The 17,116-nt window shown below is 37.2% G+C and overlaps 1 protein-coding gene across 10 annotated transcripts in view; it reads left to right on the forward strand.

The window, feature by feature from the left end:
- LOC122636635 (telomerase-binding protein EST1A-like) overlaps window positions 1–17,116 on the forward strand; it is a 134,397-nt gene that overhangs the window by 22,214 nt on the left and 95,067 nt on the right. For all 10 annotated transcript variants that reach the window (XM_043828131.1, XM_043828095.1, XM_043828140.1 and 7 more), the window contains one exon: window positions 920–1,065. In XM_043828131.1, the coding sequence (XP_043684066.1) occupies window positions 920–1,065 (146 nt within the window). The remainder of the gene's footprint in view (window positions 1–919; window positions 1,066–17,116) is intronic.

Raw genomic sequence — 17,116 nt, forward strand, 5'->3', positions numbered from 1 at the left:
CGCTCTGAAATGTAAGTCTGCATGTATACTGTTAAATTAGTCGTCGGCGATGTGATTGATAGAAAAACCGAAAAGGTGACCAAACTTAGGAAATCGAATTTGTCAGTATTGTAATGTTTGGTCTCAGAGGCAGAGGTAGTGGAGACGATCGCCTCGAGCTCGTCGAAGACTACATTTGCCAATGTCTGGTCTTCAAGAAAATTACTTGTAGTGTGAACGCGTACATTTGATTCAATGTATTTCACACAATGCATTTTCAGCGAGTCATACTAGCGTCGTACGGACGACTCGTTCGGTCGTTTGGTTTTTTGTTCGTTCGTCGATCTGGTCGCCGACGACTGATCTAAAATTAATGTACGCCCTTAATTCGCATCAAACTATCTGCGACTTACGTGTGAACAGAGTACGCATCGAGAAACTTGTTTCAGTGTCGTAGGTAAATTTGAAAAACTCAGCGTAGTAAAGAATTCTTCCAAATTTCCAAATAGAAATGTGATTATAAGAACGTTTAAATCGTCTGTACGTAGTTACTCAGTAAATTCTTCCAAGATAATTTCGAATCTGACTTGGAAGACATCTATTAACGTCCTTAAGTAGACCGAAGCTTTTAAAAAATTCAAATTCTATAGAACGTCCGTGGCTGGTTGTATTTTCAGACGAGTTTTCATTTATTTATTCGATGACCTTACAGTCGCTTCGATTTTCCCGTCAAGCGATATTGATATCGTATATTTCGCTCTCATATGTCGAGTGATAAATCCGTATCTTGTTCGAGACTGTATACACATATATTTCCTATCGACAATCGGCAGACTCGTTTCGATGAAATAAGTATATGCATTTGAAGTCGAAAAAAAAGCGATAAAAAAGTCACGATGGTTCAGAAAGTATTAAATCCTTGTTTTGCTTTTTTCTTCAGAATGGAAACCTTTCAAGAGGCCGGCGTACAGATGTTAAAGGAATTCAGGGCTCTCTTGCAACATTCGCCGTTACCACTTCCTGGCACGCGCTTGTTACAACTCCTGGCTTTGAACATGTTCGCGATCGAGACGACACAGCTGAAGGGTGAGTGACTTTTATCTCGATCACCACAAATCTTTTTTCATTTTCGGATTTTTATGCGTTCTCCATATCTCAGGCGGAGAACTCACAGAGAAATTTATACCATTCTTGAGCGATTCGCTCAAGAATGCAGAGCAAGAGACCAACGAGGATAGATCGATAAAAGCCTGCGAGCTCGACTTTTCGAGCAGATAAGCCGACAGACCGACAACGTTCCTTGTAGGAGAAAAAGAAAGTTGTCGTGACAACGGCGTTGCTTGTACTTTAGATCAAATCTTTTTCATACCCAGTCTCTTATCGTTATTTAATATTATTACGTAAGATGGAGCCTGCCTGACTTCATTGTTTCATGTTTTTCTGACGCTTTCACGGAGTGTTAGTTTGAACGGCACATGATAAATCAAAGTAAGGAGACTAGTCATCGCCAAAAGTTATTCTTATATATTTGCCGGACTTTTTTAATTCGGCACAATGTTCTTGCAGATTTGCTTTAAAAAGTAAATATAAACCCTATCAAATTTCCAAATTTCTAAAAATGCCAAGCTTTATCTAGAAACACAATTAATTCGATTAGTTAGCAAGGCGATACAAATTCGGATGATCAATATTACGAGGATATCGAAAAAAGATCTTATTCACGGCAAGTGGGGCGTGAGGTTAAATCTGATATTCGGTCTGATAAAGGTCAAACACTTAGATTCAAGGAATGAAGAAGTTTTAGGAATATATTAAATATTCTTCAGTAGTTTATAAAGGGTGAGTGTTAAGAACTTTACTTAATTTATTGATCTTAAATAAGTTATAATGACGAACTAGACTGTGAAACACGAGTAATGAAAACGTACTAGGTTTTACAAATTCTTACATGGCGGACGGTATGCTTGCTATGTCGCTTTCTTACTGCTGCAAGAATGCGAGAGCGAGAGCTTACATTTATTCAAATTCGTACCTTTTTGGCAGAAAGGGGAAACATTTGCTGGTATGGTGCTGGTGATTTTTTTATATTATTTGGTCTTAAAGATGTTCCCATACCGAACATGTGAGAAATTCTGAAACCTAAGTATCACTATCTGGGTTGCGTCTTTAGAATTTCCGCCAATAAGCACTTAACTGACTCAAGAGCCGAAATCCAAAAAATAGGTTTTCTTTTTTCCAGGATTTCTTCGAGATCGACCCTAGAACGCATTGTATATGATGATCAAACATATTTATTTTTATAAAGATTAGTAGAGACGTAGAAATCACCGTTAGAAGGGTCGGAGCACTACCTATCCACGCTCTAATTAATTGTGAGTTTCGAACATGATCAGATCGTGATATTTATTCGTTTTACATATTTCGTACACATTTATACATCGATACGAAGATGCTAGTATTTAATACGGGACTAGTTTCGCAAGATCGTTTTGATTATCATCTTTTCTGAAAAATTTGGTGAAAGCAGAAACGTCGATCATCGTTTCTTCGTAGTGCTGTTGTGCATACATAATATATCTTCAAGCTCATATCTTGTTTTATTTCCAAGATTATTTATGGAGGTCGCCCATGACTGTCTAATCAGGTTGAAATCGTCGAAAGGATAATGTGGGCGTTAATAGTCTGCGCTTTTAACCGGATACCACTTTCTTATGGGTCGAATGAGCGCAGATCGTAAATTTTCTGCACTGCTGCTTAGCTTTACAAGAGACACTTCGTGGAAAGACAAATCATCCGAGAAGCGAAGTGTATCATAAGACGAGTGTGATCTTTTAGTATCAATAAAACTAATCATCCCCTGTCTTACAGCATCAGGTTATCCATTAAATCTATCATTTTTGTTAGCGCTTTCAGAACTGATCTATGCTTGCAGCGAAATATAGATGTCAATATTTTAGTTATAATTATCGTTATATATTCTATTAATTTGTAATAAAGAATATTTCAGCTTGAAAATCGAAAGATATGATATTCACATAAAAATCTTTTTTTGGAATTCATCGTCGGTTTAATGCGAAATCAGCTCTCCGTGTCAGCGAGAATGGCTTTTTACAACTGTGTGAGGGACCGAATTTTTATGATTATCGCTAATTCTTAAACAGGAAGGAGAGAGAGAGAGAGAGAGAGAGAGAGAGAGAGAGAGAGAGAGAGAGAGAGAGAGAGACAGACAGAGATTGAGAAACCATAATCAGTATCTCCGTTCCAATGGAGATGGAATTCTCTCCGAGTCATCATAACTTCCTCGTTGTCCTATTTTCGGAGTAAAACATTCAGCGGAGTGTCATCTGCATTTGCTTCACTTACAAACGACACTAAAAACGGTTTTAAGCAAATTTCTTCCACGAAGAGGACTTTTTCTCATACGTTTACGATATTTCTTAGAAGCTATTCCGCTTCTCTTTTTACTTTTAGAAATACGTTCAATCTTCTTCAAAGGGTTCAAAAACTGTCGCTAAAAGATCCAACGCGAGTGATAAAAAGTGTTGAAATTGGCAATCCCACATGTAAGATTACTCGACTCGACTCCGCGTATTCGTCGACGGGTGTAGTTTGCCATTAAAATCATACGTTATCTTCGATGTACTCGCGCCGTCCTTCTACTGATATTAATCGTACGAGCCCGAACTCGGTTTGAAATGGTTCTTAATGAATATAGTTGAGTTGAAACAAATGAATATATTCTAAAAATATATTGCAATTGAATATATCATTGTTAATATATTGTATTTTAAAAACGAGACAATTCTTTAATGTTATGTAGATATTTACTCATTAGAAAATTAATGCTGAATGCTCTCGATTAACTCATCAGAAAAACGCCCGGGGAAAACTAGAAAAAGGAAGAGAAGTTTAATTAGAAAAAGGAGTTTAACAGTAAAAAATGTATTGTAAGAATTAACTGTAAAAAGTGACTGTTGTACTACGACTAAATATTGGTACTTCAAAGGTAAGCTTAAGACAAGCGTCATAAATTGTTTGCTTTACAAGCCTATCTCTTGATTTTTTTGCTCGGTCTAAGATATTTAAGCATTTACAAAAATATCTCAATGTAAGTAAACATGGTCGCAGCAAGATTTAACGAAATCTTAAGAAGCATCTGATTGGCGTAAAAAAGATCTTTAGTCTAATATTTACCTCACATTCAAGGTTCTTCCATGTATGTTTTAAGAAAACGAAAAAAAAGTTGTTTTACATCTTAATATTAAAGAATTGCATTATCTACACGTACAGGTTATACCTGACACCAGATAATGTGGCATTGCACTTTCATTCATTAATTGTCAATAGATTGTTCCACGTGTAAGACTTCGTAGTTATGCCTATCACGTAACTGTGATATTTGAATATTGCACTGTCAATGTTGTCGTCATCGTCCCACGCAAAGGCAATCGAGAAAAATGCTAATTAATTATCGTTGCGTCAGCAATATCACAGCCTGATAAATTACGAACGTTCGATTCACCATCGTGTTCCTGTCCTCCGCACTAATGAACCAGTTCACCCAACCTTTACTGTTTTCGATTTGAGCTTTAATTATCCCGCTACTGGCTCGATGATCGAGCATGGCGAATCGCTTCCAATCGTAGCTTCTCCATGTACGCTTATTCGAACGCAGAATGTGACCATTAGATAGTGTAAACAGCCACCAGGAAGCGATCGGTATCACAGTGATCATCGTCCATCGGATTCGACCAATAATTGAAATCGTAAACACTGTTGGTGATGGTTCATTGAGTTTACGCACGCGTATCAACACAGTCTGTGGTCGATGTCGAGAAATGTTGGGACGTGTATCTTCATCATACTTAACAGGCATACACATCCCTACGGTTTATTTCAGACGTGTATTTCTCTTCGTTGTACAATAATGGAAATCGCTCGTTATTCGATCCATAAAGCTTTAATAAAGAAGAAAAAGAAAACATTATATGAGAAAGAAAACGATCGCCATCCTGTCTTTAGTTCACGTAGAAGAAACAAAATTATTTTTACTGAATTATCTCCCGCTCGATATAGTTCCTCTTATTCCCTGGAAAGTTTTTGCGACTGTTCGCGAGAAACAAGTTAGAAATTAATAGAGCAAGATAATCTCTTTCACCGAACGAACATTTAACTCGAAGCTCAATTGATCCTTCGGCAATAGTATCCTTCGGCAATCTTCGATCGAGTTTTTCTTTCAAAATGGACGCTGAGCCAAGGTGACTATCATTTTACATATATTTTAAGTATATTTTATCCTTGCTGCGTTTTATATTTCTCGCTTCGTTTTGCATCAAGTAGGAAATATCCCTCTCATTCGTTCGTTCTTTCCTCGGCGAATCGTCGAGTCATCCTCGAGACATCCATCAGATCCACTTTGTCGGCAATAGAATCGGAAGCACTCGAGACTGTCAAGCATGGTAGCCGAAGATATTGCTCGAGAGAAGCAAGATAATGCACGTTTCTCCGACTACTTCACGATGAAGAGATTCCCTAGGAAAAGGGGTAAATGACCTGTTACGTCCTTATGACGCAAAACCGGCTGCTTACGGAGATGATGTATTTTTTATGTTAATCATTTTTAATGGCTAACGTCTATTTTCCACAAAAGGATGAAAAAAGATCCTGTAGGCTGAATGTTTAAATATTTTTGAAGATCTTTGAAAAGGTTATAATCGTCGTTAAGCCTTATTTAATACAAAAATTAGAATTGTTTTGACGCGATCTTTCAAGGCAATAAATTATTTAGTCGTCAGCATAGAAAAAACTTTCTTTCGCGTAATTGAAGTGATCCTGTCCATAACTGATCTTTCCTTTTCATCATCTCCTTTTCGATTATAACAGGATGAAATTATTCTTTCAATCCCTTTCGAGAATTTTTGTCAAAACTTCACTCCCAAATCATAGACTGCAGGTAGAAAGAGAATTCTGGAGCTTACTCGCAACGGAACGTCGACTCATGTTGATACTTACCTTTCATATTTCAAGCACGTTATTTCTTCATAAACACGCTACTTGTGTGAAACGAGAGTATACCAAATTCGAAATTATTACGTCATTATAGTTCATATCTAAAATAAACAAGATTTAGGGAATTCCTTGATTACGATTTATTCGTTGATTTTCTACAAATAAAATGAGATATGCAAAATTAATTTTGCGCGTATCAAATCGCAATCGAGTTTGAATAAGTCGATTGAAGGAAGATGATTGGCAATGCAGCGACGAGCACAAGGCGACACGCACACGTTATTTTGGTCCTTCAATTCACTTTTCTTACCAATTTCTTTTTACTTTCTATAATTCGATCGTTATCGATCTCGAGATTTTTCTTATATGGAAAAAAAAAACTCGCATGGTCATTAATAAGTTTAATAGCCGTTTTCTTTCCTTCCTTCCTTTTTTCGTCTTCCTAATACTCTTCGATGTACCACTTTGACCAATAATTTACCAGAACATCTTATCGCCGTGTCTGGTCGCACAAATCGATATAATTTATACTTCTTTCCCATGTATTATATAGAAACTAGTAATTTCATATCAACTTGTTGGGTGCATAAAGTGATAAGTATAATAATAAACTATCAAGATTCATTTGAAGAAGTTGTTTCTACAAAGATATCATTTGCGTTAATGGGGTATATAGATTAAAAATATTCTTCGCTTAATCATAGAATAAGAACAATCGATCGAGAATTATATCTATCATTATGGATTATAATCTTACAATTGATAAAAAGAATGACAGCGTAAGTTATAGATGTATGCGCGCAAGTATGGTTGAGTCAAGAATAGGCGGCAAAAAAAAAAAATAATGTTAACGTAAGATGATGGAACGTGTGTACACGATGAATTTTGATAGAGCAAAACGAAATACGTTTATTGCAATCAAAAACATTCATTTATTAAAATTTATTCTGTTACGTATGTTGTATTGCAGGTGTATTATAAATGAAATGTCACTAGAGACTAATATCCGTTTACGGGTTCTGTTAGTACCATAGGTGTGTAGTAGTTTATTTGGAATAATTGGACGACAAATTCTTTGGAACGAATAGCTTCTCGATCGATTGGTCGATAGATCAAAAGAACAAACAAGAATCGTGTAGCGAGGTAATTGAAGGAAGCGGTTCTGAAAGGAGACGACTGCTACGATGACGTCCATGATGCTCGCTTGACTCTACTCTAATGTATAAATCATGCAACTTGATCCTTATAAACAGCAAGTTTATATTTCTACCTTCTTGTTTTCTTTATCACTTTCTCCATTTATTATTTTGATAAACTTCGTTTCTTTAGATTCTAAGATTTGTAATAAGATGATTAAAGAGGAAATAACGGGAAAATAATGAATATTAGGATTCGATTATTTAATAATTGAAACGGCAACGTTGTCTCGTTCGAATGGTTCGAATAGGAACTCATTTCTAAGTTCTTCTAATTACACGTAACTGTTTTTAATATTAGGAAAGAGAGGCAATATTTACGATAATAAGACAGACAGAAGCAGGTAATTCCCTCCTCATTTTCTACATAATTCTCCTTGGTCCGGTTCGTTATATCTTTGCTGCTGAGAACGAAAGAGCAAAGCTATCGACTGGAAGCAATCTTTGTTGTACACGTATAGGAAAATTTCTTTTTTTCTTTCTTTTCTAAATCACTGATCAGTTTCGTAGATTGTCTAAACGATGAGAAACGAGAAATCGAAAATTAAGTGATTATCAAGATATGTGTTTCTTGATAAAGATATTTTTAATTCAATTGCAAATAATAACGCATTTAATCTCCTAACACTTATTTGGTTGGTTTTTCTGCTGATTGTTCTCTTTCCTTATAATTACATGAAATATACTTGTTCTTAAAATAATATTTTAACGATTCCCCTCCTGCATATTTTCTTTTCTTAAATGTTTGCTTTTATTAAAGTACCGACGAGGCCGTTTTTAATGAATTTTGCCTACGTATTCGTGAGAGATTCAAAACCGATTGACAATCAAATAAGATACAAAAATAAGTGCATGGGAGAATTCAAGATAACTGGTGAGAACGAAGATATTTTTTATATGAAACGAAATAGCTTCATCGTAGCGAGATAAGATCAAGTATAATTTCTCTGATTGAAAAAGCAAGGAGGTTGGCCGTTACCAAGTTCTCGTGCGGAGTTAGGAACCTTCGTATTAAGAAGAAGCCGATACGTTCAATGGATATATAAGATGAATAAGGAGCAGAGGAGACGATCGTAAAGTAAAAAAGATTCCCAGACGGTAGACGAGAAATTATATTCTACGTAGTCTGGCAGCGAAGGATGGAAGCTCGATCGAAGGACCTCTCGAGGTCGATTCAGCTCGATAAGAACACGCGATAAGGGACAACGACGGGGATACACTCTCGATGATGCTCGCTAATAAAGCCACGGGGTACGAAGGATTCTGATGGAAGCGAATCCGCAAATTACGCGCACTTCGAATCACTTATCTGTTTGAAAAGGTGTGCATCAAGCGGTCGGAGATGTTGGACGCAGGATGGAAAATAGAAAAAGAAAAAGGAAGATACACTGCGGGCAAGAGTAAGCGAGGGAGAGAAAAGATAAGGAAAGAAAAAGAGAAAGACGAAGAAGATGAAGAATCGTATAACGCTGGGGCTAATGTCCCTAATGTCTATAATTTCGGATCATCTGCATCCAAGTCCCGCTGTTGTACCATCCACACACTTAACTTGTACCAAGTAAGTAGGGATAACTCGACTTTCTTTTTTTATTTGCCGGCAGAGAATGTAAGTACTCGTGGTGTACATACGTTCCTTCATTTTCCTTAGCCGAGTATCGACATCGAAAATCTTCCTTCTTAGCGTTGGATAGTCTCGCCTTTAACGATTCAATCTGACTTTACAATCTCTTCATTGCCACGGTCTCCCTTTTTTTATTCATTACATATTTACCTTCCTACACAATTTTCTAGAGAAGAGGGCTTTTCCCCCATATTCGATTGTCGGATTTGGTCCGAATCAAAAATCGATACGATAGTTTTATACGTGTTTACTTATTACGAATAAGAGAATCTTTACTATATAGTTTGCGTATATCACGATTGAAACAGTCTTTCGTGAAGATTACGGTTGGGGATTCACGTATGGTTGGATAAAAAGACATGTAAAAATAAGAAGTGAAGGATGTCGTGAATTTGGCCAGAAATCCGAACGCATAATTTATTTGAGAGATCGGAATCTACGAAGATGGGTTGATTCGAGAAAGCGGTATGTGAAGCGAATTATTTCTCAGGAGTTGGAGAGCTTCGTTAGCATAAATTATTCAAAAGTTCGGATCTAGAAAATCTATTCTAAGGGTAAGAGAAAGAGGAGGAGGGAAGGAAGGAGAGAAGGAGGAGACGACCTGTGATGATATTTTTCTCTATCTGAAATACAAATTTTATGAATCACAGAAATAGTCTTCACCCTCTTCTTCTCATAATTGTTATTATAGAAACGTACATAGAAACGTTTGAAGATCCGATAGATGTTGATTTATTCAAGAGTTTTTTTAATGCAACACTGTGTGTTTTGAGATTTAGTTAAATGCTCGCTGATTAGATTCCATAGATAAAATGTTTAAAACCTCATGGCCAATTCTTACTTATGTTTTACATATATGCGTGATTGTCTAGTTTTTCAAAATGTCTGAAGGAGTAAGGTAAACGATTTATGACGTTTGTTTTAACACTTGAAATATTTATTTTTTAGTCATAACTCAATAAGAATTAGGTTAGTTCGTATAAATGGCCGTACGTGAAATTGTTCAAACAAACTCTTTACGGAAATATCTCCAATTAATCAAGTATTATTTCTTCCTTTTCATTCCTTTTTATTCTCATATTCCATTTGTATATCTTTTCCTTTCTGTTTCCCTTTTCTCCAATTTTCTTAATCGTGTTAGCGATCGAAGATACTCAATAGTCATTCACTTCGAAAAGCTCTAACATTACATGTAGCACATCTAAATAGTTGCCGCAAAAATATCAATCAAAGCGCAATTAACCCTTTTAGTACCGATCGAAAGATTTATATCTAAGCAAAGAATACCGAACCAACTAGACATAATTTGGTAAGATCTGAAACAAAATCGTAAAAAAAAGTAAGAATGATATTTACAAAACATCTCACATAAAGCAGAGGTTAACCATTTATAAATTTATTTCGAGATAAAGTTCTCTGGCGATGCGAATAGTAAGGTGGCATGCAACCATATATCGTCGTTGACACTTTTCGCAAATGTTGCTAAATGATATATCGTTATTTGGCACTAAAAGGGTTAATTCCTCATCCTTGAAATATTTAATAGAAAACGCATCAACAGTATTATTTATGCATATATTCCGGGAATATATATATATATATTTATTTATTTATTATACAACTAAATTCTGAATAATTTCAACCTCAGCTCGGCTTCGTGTCATTAATTCCAATACTTATACTTTTAAACTAAAGTGTGATTCAATGACGAACTATGCCGTCAATGAATACGAGAGCGAGCTAATGTATCAAATAAAGTTCAAATACGCTTGGTAAATTCAATATTTGTCGTACTTGTTAGTTTGGTAGTGTACAACTATTGTACTTGTTCGTTCACGAAATCTATTTTTTCCTAGCATCTTTATTCCAGATTTCAACGAAATTAACTAATTTATATATCTTTGATATGCTTCAATTGCACTATTCGATTTTCGAAATTTGTTACAAAAATCCAAAACATTTGTATGTATTCAGATTTGTTTGACAGAATTCTATTCATGTCCTCGAAAGAAATCTTACCGCGATACCGTCGCATTGGTGACGCTTCTTGTACCGGCACGCGTCCCTCACGCTAATTAAAGTAATATATTCCATGACATTTTCGATTATTCACAGATATCCGATCGGCGTTGCTTTGTCATTAGACACGGTTCGGCACGAAGCGCGACGAAAGTCGGGACGGGTTCAGAAGCATCGAGAAAGAAACGCACGTACCGAAAAACGAGAAGGTAATTTCTTTCCACTGGAATCGAACGATCAGAGTCTGTTCGTGAATTTTGTCGAGCATGAAGTCCACCTCACCTCTCGGGAATTCGTATCTTTCAGCGCATCGTCGCGTCGTGTACCACGTCCTCGAAGCTATTCGAGAGATGTTATCTTTCTTAGTGTCACGGAGGGTCAGACTTGCGTATTTTTTTTTTACGCGTAGCGAGAGAGAATTTCGTAAAAACACTAAGGAAGGAAGGAAGGGAGGAAGGAAGGAAGGAAGGAGAGAGAGTGACGCGGGTCAGTAATACTTTGTTCGGAGCTTAAGCGGATCTGATTGGAGGTTCATGTGCTCGGAAGAGAAAAGGAAAAGTACGAGCGTTGAGGAGAAGAATCGTTCTTCGAGATCGGCTACGGATAGGTTACTTTCAGCCGAGTAAATTGCGTGCGAGATGGATTACGTAAAGGAGAGGAACGTACCGCACTTACGGCAACGACAACGACAGCGACGACGATAGCGATGCCTAGATCGCACTTAGATATCTTCCGGAAGACCGATTATTTTCTTGTTACCTCGCTTGGTCCGCTTATCGATTCAAGTCTGCACGGAATTCTTACCAACGGGCCACTTGGGTCGACCACTGGTTTCAACAGAATATATATATGAGCGTGTAGGCACTTGGTCGCGGTGACCACGAAAACATGAGCCATGCACGGATGACTCGATTAGTTGTTTGGTTTTTGGTTTTTCGTCGACCAAGTCGCCGATGATTGGTTGGTAGTGCGCATGGACCTAAAGGTACGCGTTATTCTTTAATGAATTCTGGCCTCGGATGATTATATTCTATTCTCGTAGAAAATTCCACGATAATATCTCAAACAGCTTAATGAAATAATAAATGAGATTTGTAAAAGAAATATCAATTAATTTCTTTCTAAGTTTTTTCTCCGCGATTAACGCTCTCAAGGATTATTAAGTCTTTACGAAATCACGCGGAAGTTGCTCCTATGACGCTTCTTGTTGCATTCTTTTTACTATAAAAACGCGGTATTAACGTTAGAAAAAGTCTTTTTATATCTTCACTTTTTTCTCGTAAGAATTTCAAATGGTTCTTCTTTCAAGAAATCTTTTCTCGAGGTACAAAAGAGTGAGAGTTTCCTCCAATTTCAAAGCAGTCATTCTCTCTGGTAGCTCTTCTCTCGTTCGAGATCGCATAATCTTCCGTAGGTTATGGTCTATACTCACGGCGCCGTTCCTAATGTAGTGAAATTTGTCATTTTCCCACTTGGCGCTCCTTACCACTTCTTCCCACAGCCGTTCTCTATGAGTTCGCGAGCCATCATCGCGAGTTGGTGATGTGTACCGAGCCTTCTCTCTCTCTCTCTCTCTCTCTCTTTCTCTCTCACACACACACTCATTATCTCTCTCGCTCTTTCGGAGAGCAGCATCGTCGTTGCTGCTGTTGCTGCCGCTGCGGTTGCTGCCGACCGCTCGTGTTCTCGTACGCGGCGCGTCGCCGGAGATAGATGAGGGAGTCTATCTTCAGCACAGAACCAGTTACGGCTTGACGAGCTGTATGTTTCACGTAATGCCTTGCGATCCTGTCGTCCTATTAATAATAAACCGCGAACGGTGGTTTATACGATGTACGAGACTTCCCCGGAAAAGAGAATATGGTTGTCTCGAGAGAAAATTCGATAGACATCAACGGTCTTTCGCGAGCACGTGCCTGATATCTTCCTGTTCGGAGAGTTTGCGTGAAATGATTCGTAAAATCTTTTCGGATTTTCCAAAGTTAATCTTAAAATCGAAGACAAATAATTATATTTTCTCATATTTTTTTATCGTATCTGATATTTTCTCTATTGAAATTTAAAATGTTTAGATAAGTCACGTTAATCAGTTTACGCATTTAATCTCACTTGTTTGCGGAAGAGGATGCGAGTTACTTTTTCCTCACATCTGGGAGAGTCGTATCTCATCTGATTATCTGCCGATCTCTTAATCAAGCAAGATTCGTGGGAATTATGTAGTAGCAGGGGCGCATGACTCTTGAACAGGAATAATAACTATATTCGTGGAAAGAGGAAGAAGAAGAAGGCGATGAAGAGGAGACGAGGAGAAGGAGGGAGACAAAGAAGAGAAGAAGGAAGATTGAAGAATCGCGTTGGCGAATCATTCTTCCGTCGTACTCTTTTAAGGAATCTCTCTTAAGGAAGCACTGTGTAACGAATATTATACAAGCAAGGTCGAGCTACATCTGTGAAGTCATTTTTCTCATTTATAAAAATCAGTCTTGAGACGCAAATCAGATCCCTTGGAATTTCTCTTGGAGCACATAGATACTATAAAGAGAATTAGAAATCCTGTAAAAATATAACATATAGGAAGACGGTAAATATAATAACTATTTTCTATACTCGACTATTAATTTTCTTCGTTTTAAAAGTTGTCTCGATCGAGGGAACTGCGAGTCGAAGCCGAGACTGTAACTCAACCCGATCGGCCAAGTTTTGTTGAACCCGGAAGAAATTCTTTTATGAGAAAAGCGTCACTCGAAGGGGAGCTAAAGAGAATGGCCCTTTTTTGTTCACTGGCCAAACATGCACTTTGTTCAAACCCGTATTAACACATACCTTCGCAAACGAGACGTAACGTTTGCGACGGAGTATAACGATGCCCTAATGATTCTACTTCGTCAAGAATGCCAAATAGAATTCGAAGGACGTACGGAATAAAAGGTATCATCAGTAGTCATTAGTATGACTCACGCAACCTTCGTTCCTTACTTTTTTTGCCAACTGCATACGTACGCCCTAATTTCTCCCCTTTTTTATCGTTATTTGACTTTTGAGAATGGTAAAGATTACGATCGATTATATCGTATGGATATACGTGGAGAGGTTCCTCGTACTCGAGTGAAGTACCAGTCAAAAGTCCTAGAATTGAGATATAAAATTTCGGGATTGCAAATATTGCGTTTAAGTACACTCAGCCCCGGGCCAGTATGTTTGAGAAATAATTCTGTACGGTCCAAAACTCATTGGCTACACCGGGGTTATTGACTTTCAAGTACGTTCCCTGGCAAATAATCTCCTCTCGTTCTCTCTTTACCCTCGGAGAAGAAGATTTGTTGATTTATGCGAATTATATGTACTCGAGAAAAGTCGTTTAAAAAACAAACATTTTGCAACTTGAACCATTAAACATTATACGTTAATATACGGTTATATTCGGAAAAATAATTGAATTTATGTTGGAGTCTTTATTAATTTCTGTAAAAGAAGATATACTATCTTATTTTATTTGAAAAAAAAAAAAAAAAAAACAATTTTTGTATGTAGTTTCCTTTATAGTTTTAAAGGGATAAGAAACATAATAACACCTACTTACGTTTTATACATAACATTCTGTTGCATTATTGTAACATTCTGTCGTATTATACGTAATATATTTATAGAGACAATATGCCTAGGCGACATATATCACATGTTCTCTATAGTCTCTCTCAAAATACATCCGAAAGTAAATACGTATTGTCGTTCTTTGTAAGGGAGGAATAAAACCGCTGTGTCAGCCGTCCCTATCTATATTCACAGTATCAAGCAATCGAGCGCCGTCGTCCAAATAGTGAAAATAACTTCTCGCAATAAGTTCGTTCATTAATGGCCGTATTCAGGAAATTCTCAATTAGACGTTCTATCGTTCCATCAAAAGCAGTTCCTTAATTAAATTTTCTCGACGTTTCGAAAGAGGTATTAACGTCAATTCGATAAAATACGGTGTTTTTTCTTCAGCATTTAATTTTGAAAGGTAAAGGAAATCGATAAACTAAAAACGTCTTGTTATCTTTTATTTTCCTTTTCGACACTTGGACGTAATGAATTTGACATATTCGTTAAGTGTAATATTCACTTGTTCGAAATAAATTGACAAATTTGTCTTAAAAAAAGGAAGTTATTTCGTGCTGATTGATAACGAATCAATCGTGCTTATCGATCATGTTTTTGGTGATTATCTTAGTAATTTTTAGCAAGTTAAAAGATTCGTATATTATTATATATCAAAAATGTGATACGTAACATTATGTGTTATCTCGAAACGATGTTTTTCAAACTGAGCGACGATATAACTTCCTTCATGTTCATTCGTTTTATATAAAATTTTACACGACAGTTCTTAATAATATTATATTTAATTGTACGCAGGGACTTTTCGATTGAATAATTAGTTTCTTTATAATACCAAAAGAAATATAAAATATTCTACTGATTTTCGAAACTTATTCTCCAAAAGTTCGTCATTTTGTAACAGATTACTTCCTTTTCAAATTTGTACGTACAACTTTAAGTCAACGTTTGTTTCTTTTTTTTCTTTTGCAGCTTTTGTTGAAACGTTAGAATGTCACCCATGTATCTTTAACTTTTGGAGGTCTCTCGCGTCATTAATTCCTGTGACTACAGTACACACTATTTTTATATGAAAATTTGAAGAAAAATTAGCTTTTAGTATATGTACGTTCTTTGTCAGTAAAGACGTTTTAACAAAATTTTTAATTTGTTTCAAAAGAAAAGGTCTTAAAAATAGTCTTTTATTAGCTGTTAAAATGGTTTCTTCCCTTAAGCAATAAACTTTTGGCTCTTATTACGTTTCGAGCACTGTTTAAGCGCAAATACGAACGATAACATATGTGTTTAATCGCGATACAAAGGCCAACATATAGAATTTTAACATATTTTGTTTAATAAAAAATTTAACGAGAAAGGAAAGCAAACGTTAGCTCGAAGTCGACGTTTACCGACGAGTGTTATCTGCTAAATATTCGAAAGTGTTTATGATTCGAGGCTAACGACATTGTTTTGAGAAAGTCCCGAATTTGCAGCATTTTATGGATAAGCTCAACGGTTGTCACGAAAAGGAGATAGCTTGGGCATCGAAGTTGTCAACGAATTTAAGGGACGAGCTTGCACAATGAATCGTCCTCTTGCGAGTGTGTAAATTGATTCCTTTGACTATTGCCTATCAGAGATGAGCGTTCTAACGAGTCGTATCGAGCAATCTATTCTGTGTTATCGCAAATAGAAACTAGTGATCGTCGATCCAATTCTAACGACTTCTGATGGTCATCGATCACTGTATATCGATATAATAGAAACTGGATCAATAGACGAATAATTAACGATCACGATCTACCTTCTGTCCAGTTTCCATTCGTACTATCGATAGATCCGTGTCAAGATATAATTTTCTAAAGTGAGAACGTTGCAAGATATTCTTGAAATTCTTAGATGTGTATCATGTTACGAAGAGCAGGGGGTTGAAGAAAAGAGTTCGCTCATGCCACGTAACTGCCGCGTAACTGCCGCGTATTAATACGATAGCAGAGCGAGCGAGGGCAGGTAGAAATTGCATGTTATAGGTAATTGGTAATTTCTGTAACGCGATCCGGCTACCATCTGTCCGCGAGAAGAAGCAACAAAAGTAGCTGCGGGCTGTTTGGTGCTGCCGCTGCGTTGCCATTATTGATCTCTGCCGTCCTTGCCGATGTTGCTGCTGCTGTTTCTGCTTGTGGAGCGGAAAGCGACCGCGCTTCGGTGAGGGAACCTGGATAGATTTCGAAGGGCGAAGAGGCGACTGAAGGGTTGTCGAAGACTAGGATCGACTGTATTAAAGTTTAGCATTCGAGAGAACTTGTATTCGAGCGTTAATCGAGAATGAAAAAAATGCATTTCTTTCGAGGCTTGCGACTGGAGAAATCGAGGAAGGAGAAGTGGAAGCACGAGAAAGAGAAGCAGAAGAAGAACGAAGGGAAGTTCTTTCTAAAATATCAGTCCGATTTATATCTGTCCGTAAGTACACGCGTAATCGTCGTACAATTGGCGTACCGGCCGGAGAAGTATAGAGGTGGACTGCGGTGCAGCACGGCACATCGCAATGCACCGGCTTAATGCACCGATATAAATGCGCGTCCGGTATTCGGTTCTCTTTGCTCTCATTCTCTCCTTGCCTCGGACATCACGTAATTTAACGTCTCGTACTCGACGGGCACCGTCGATATCGCTGTCCTAGAAAACTCGGCTGTGTGCAGGCTTAATGAAGGGCCTT

The sequence above is a fragment of the Vespula pensylvanica genome, chromosome 1, assembly GCF_014466175.1.
Source record: "Vespula pensylvanica isolate Volc-1 chromosome 1, ASM1446617v1, whole genome shotgun sequence".
NCBI classification, from domain to species: domain Eukaryota; kingdom Metazoa; phylum Arthropoda; class Insecta; order Hymenoptera; family Vespidae; genus Vespula; species Vespula pensylvanica.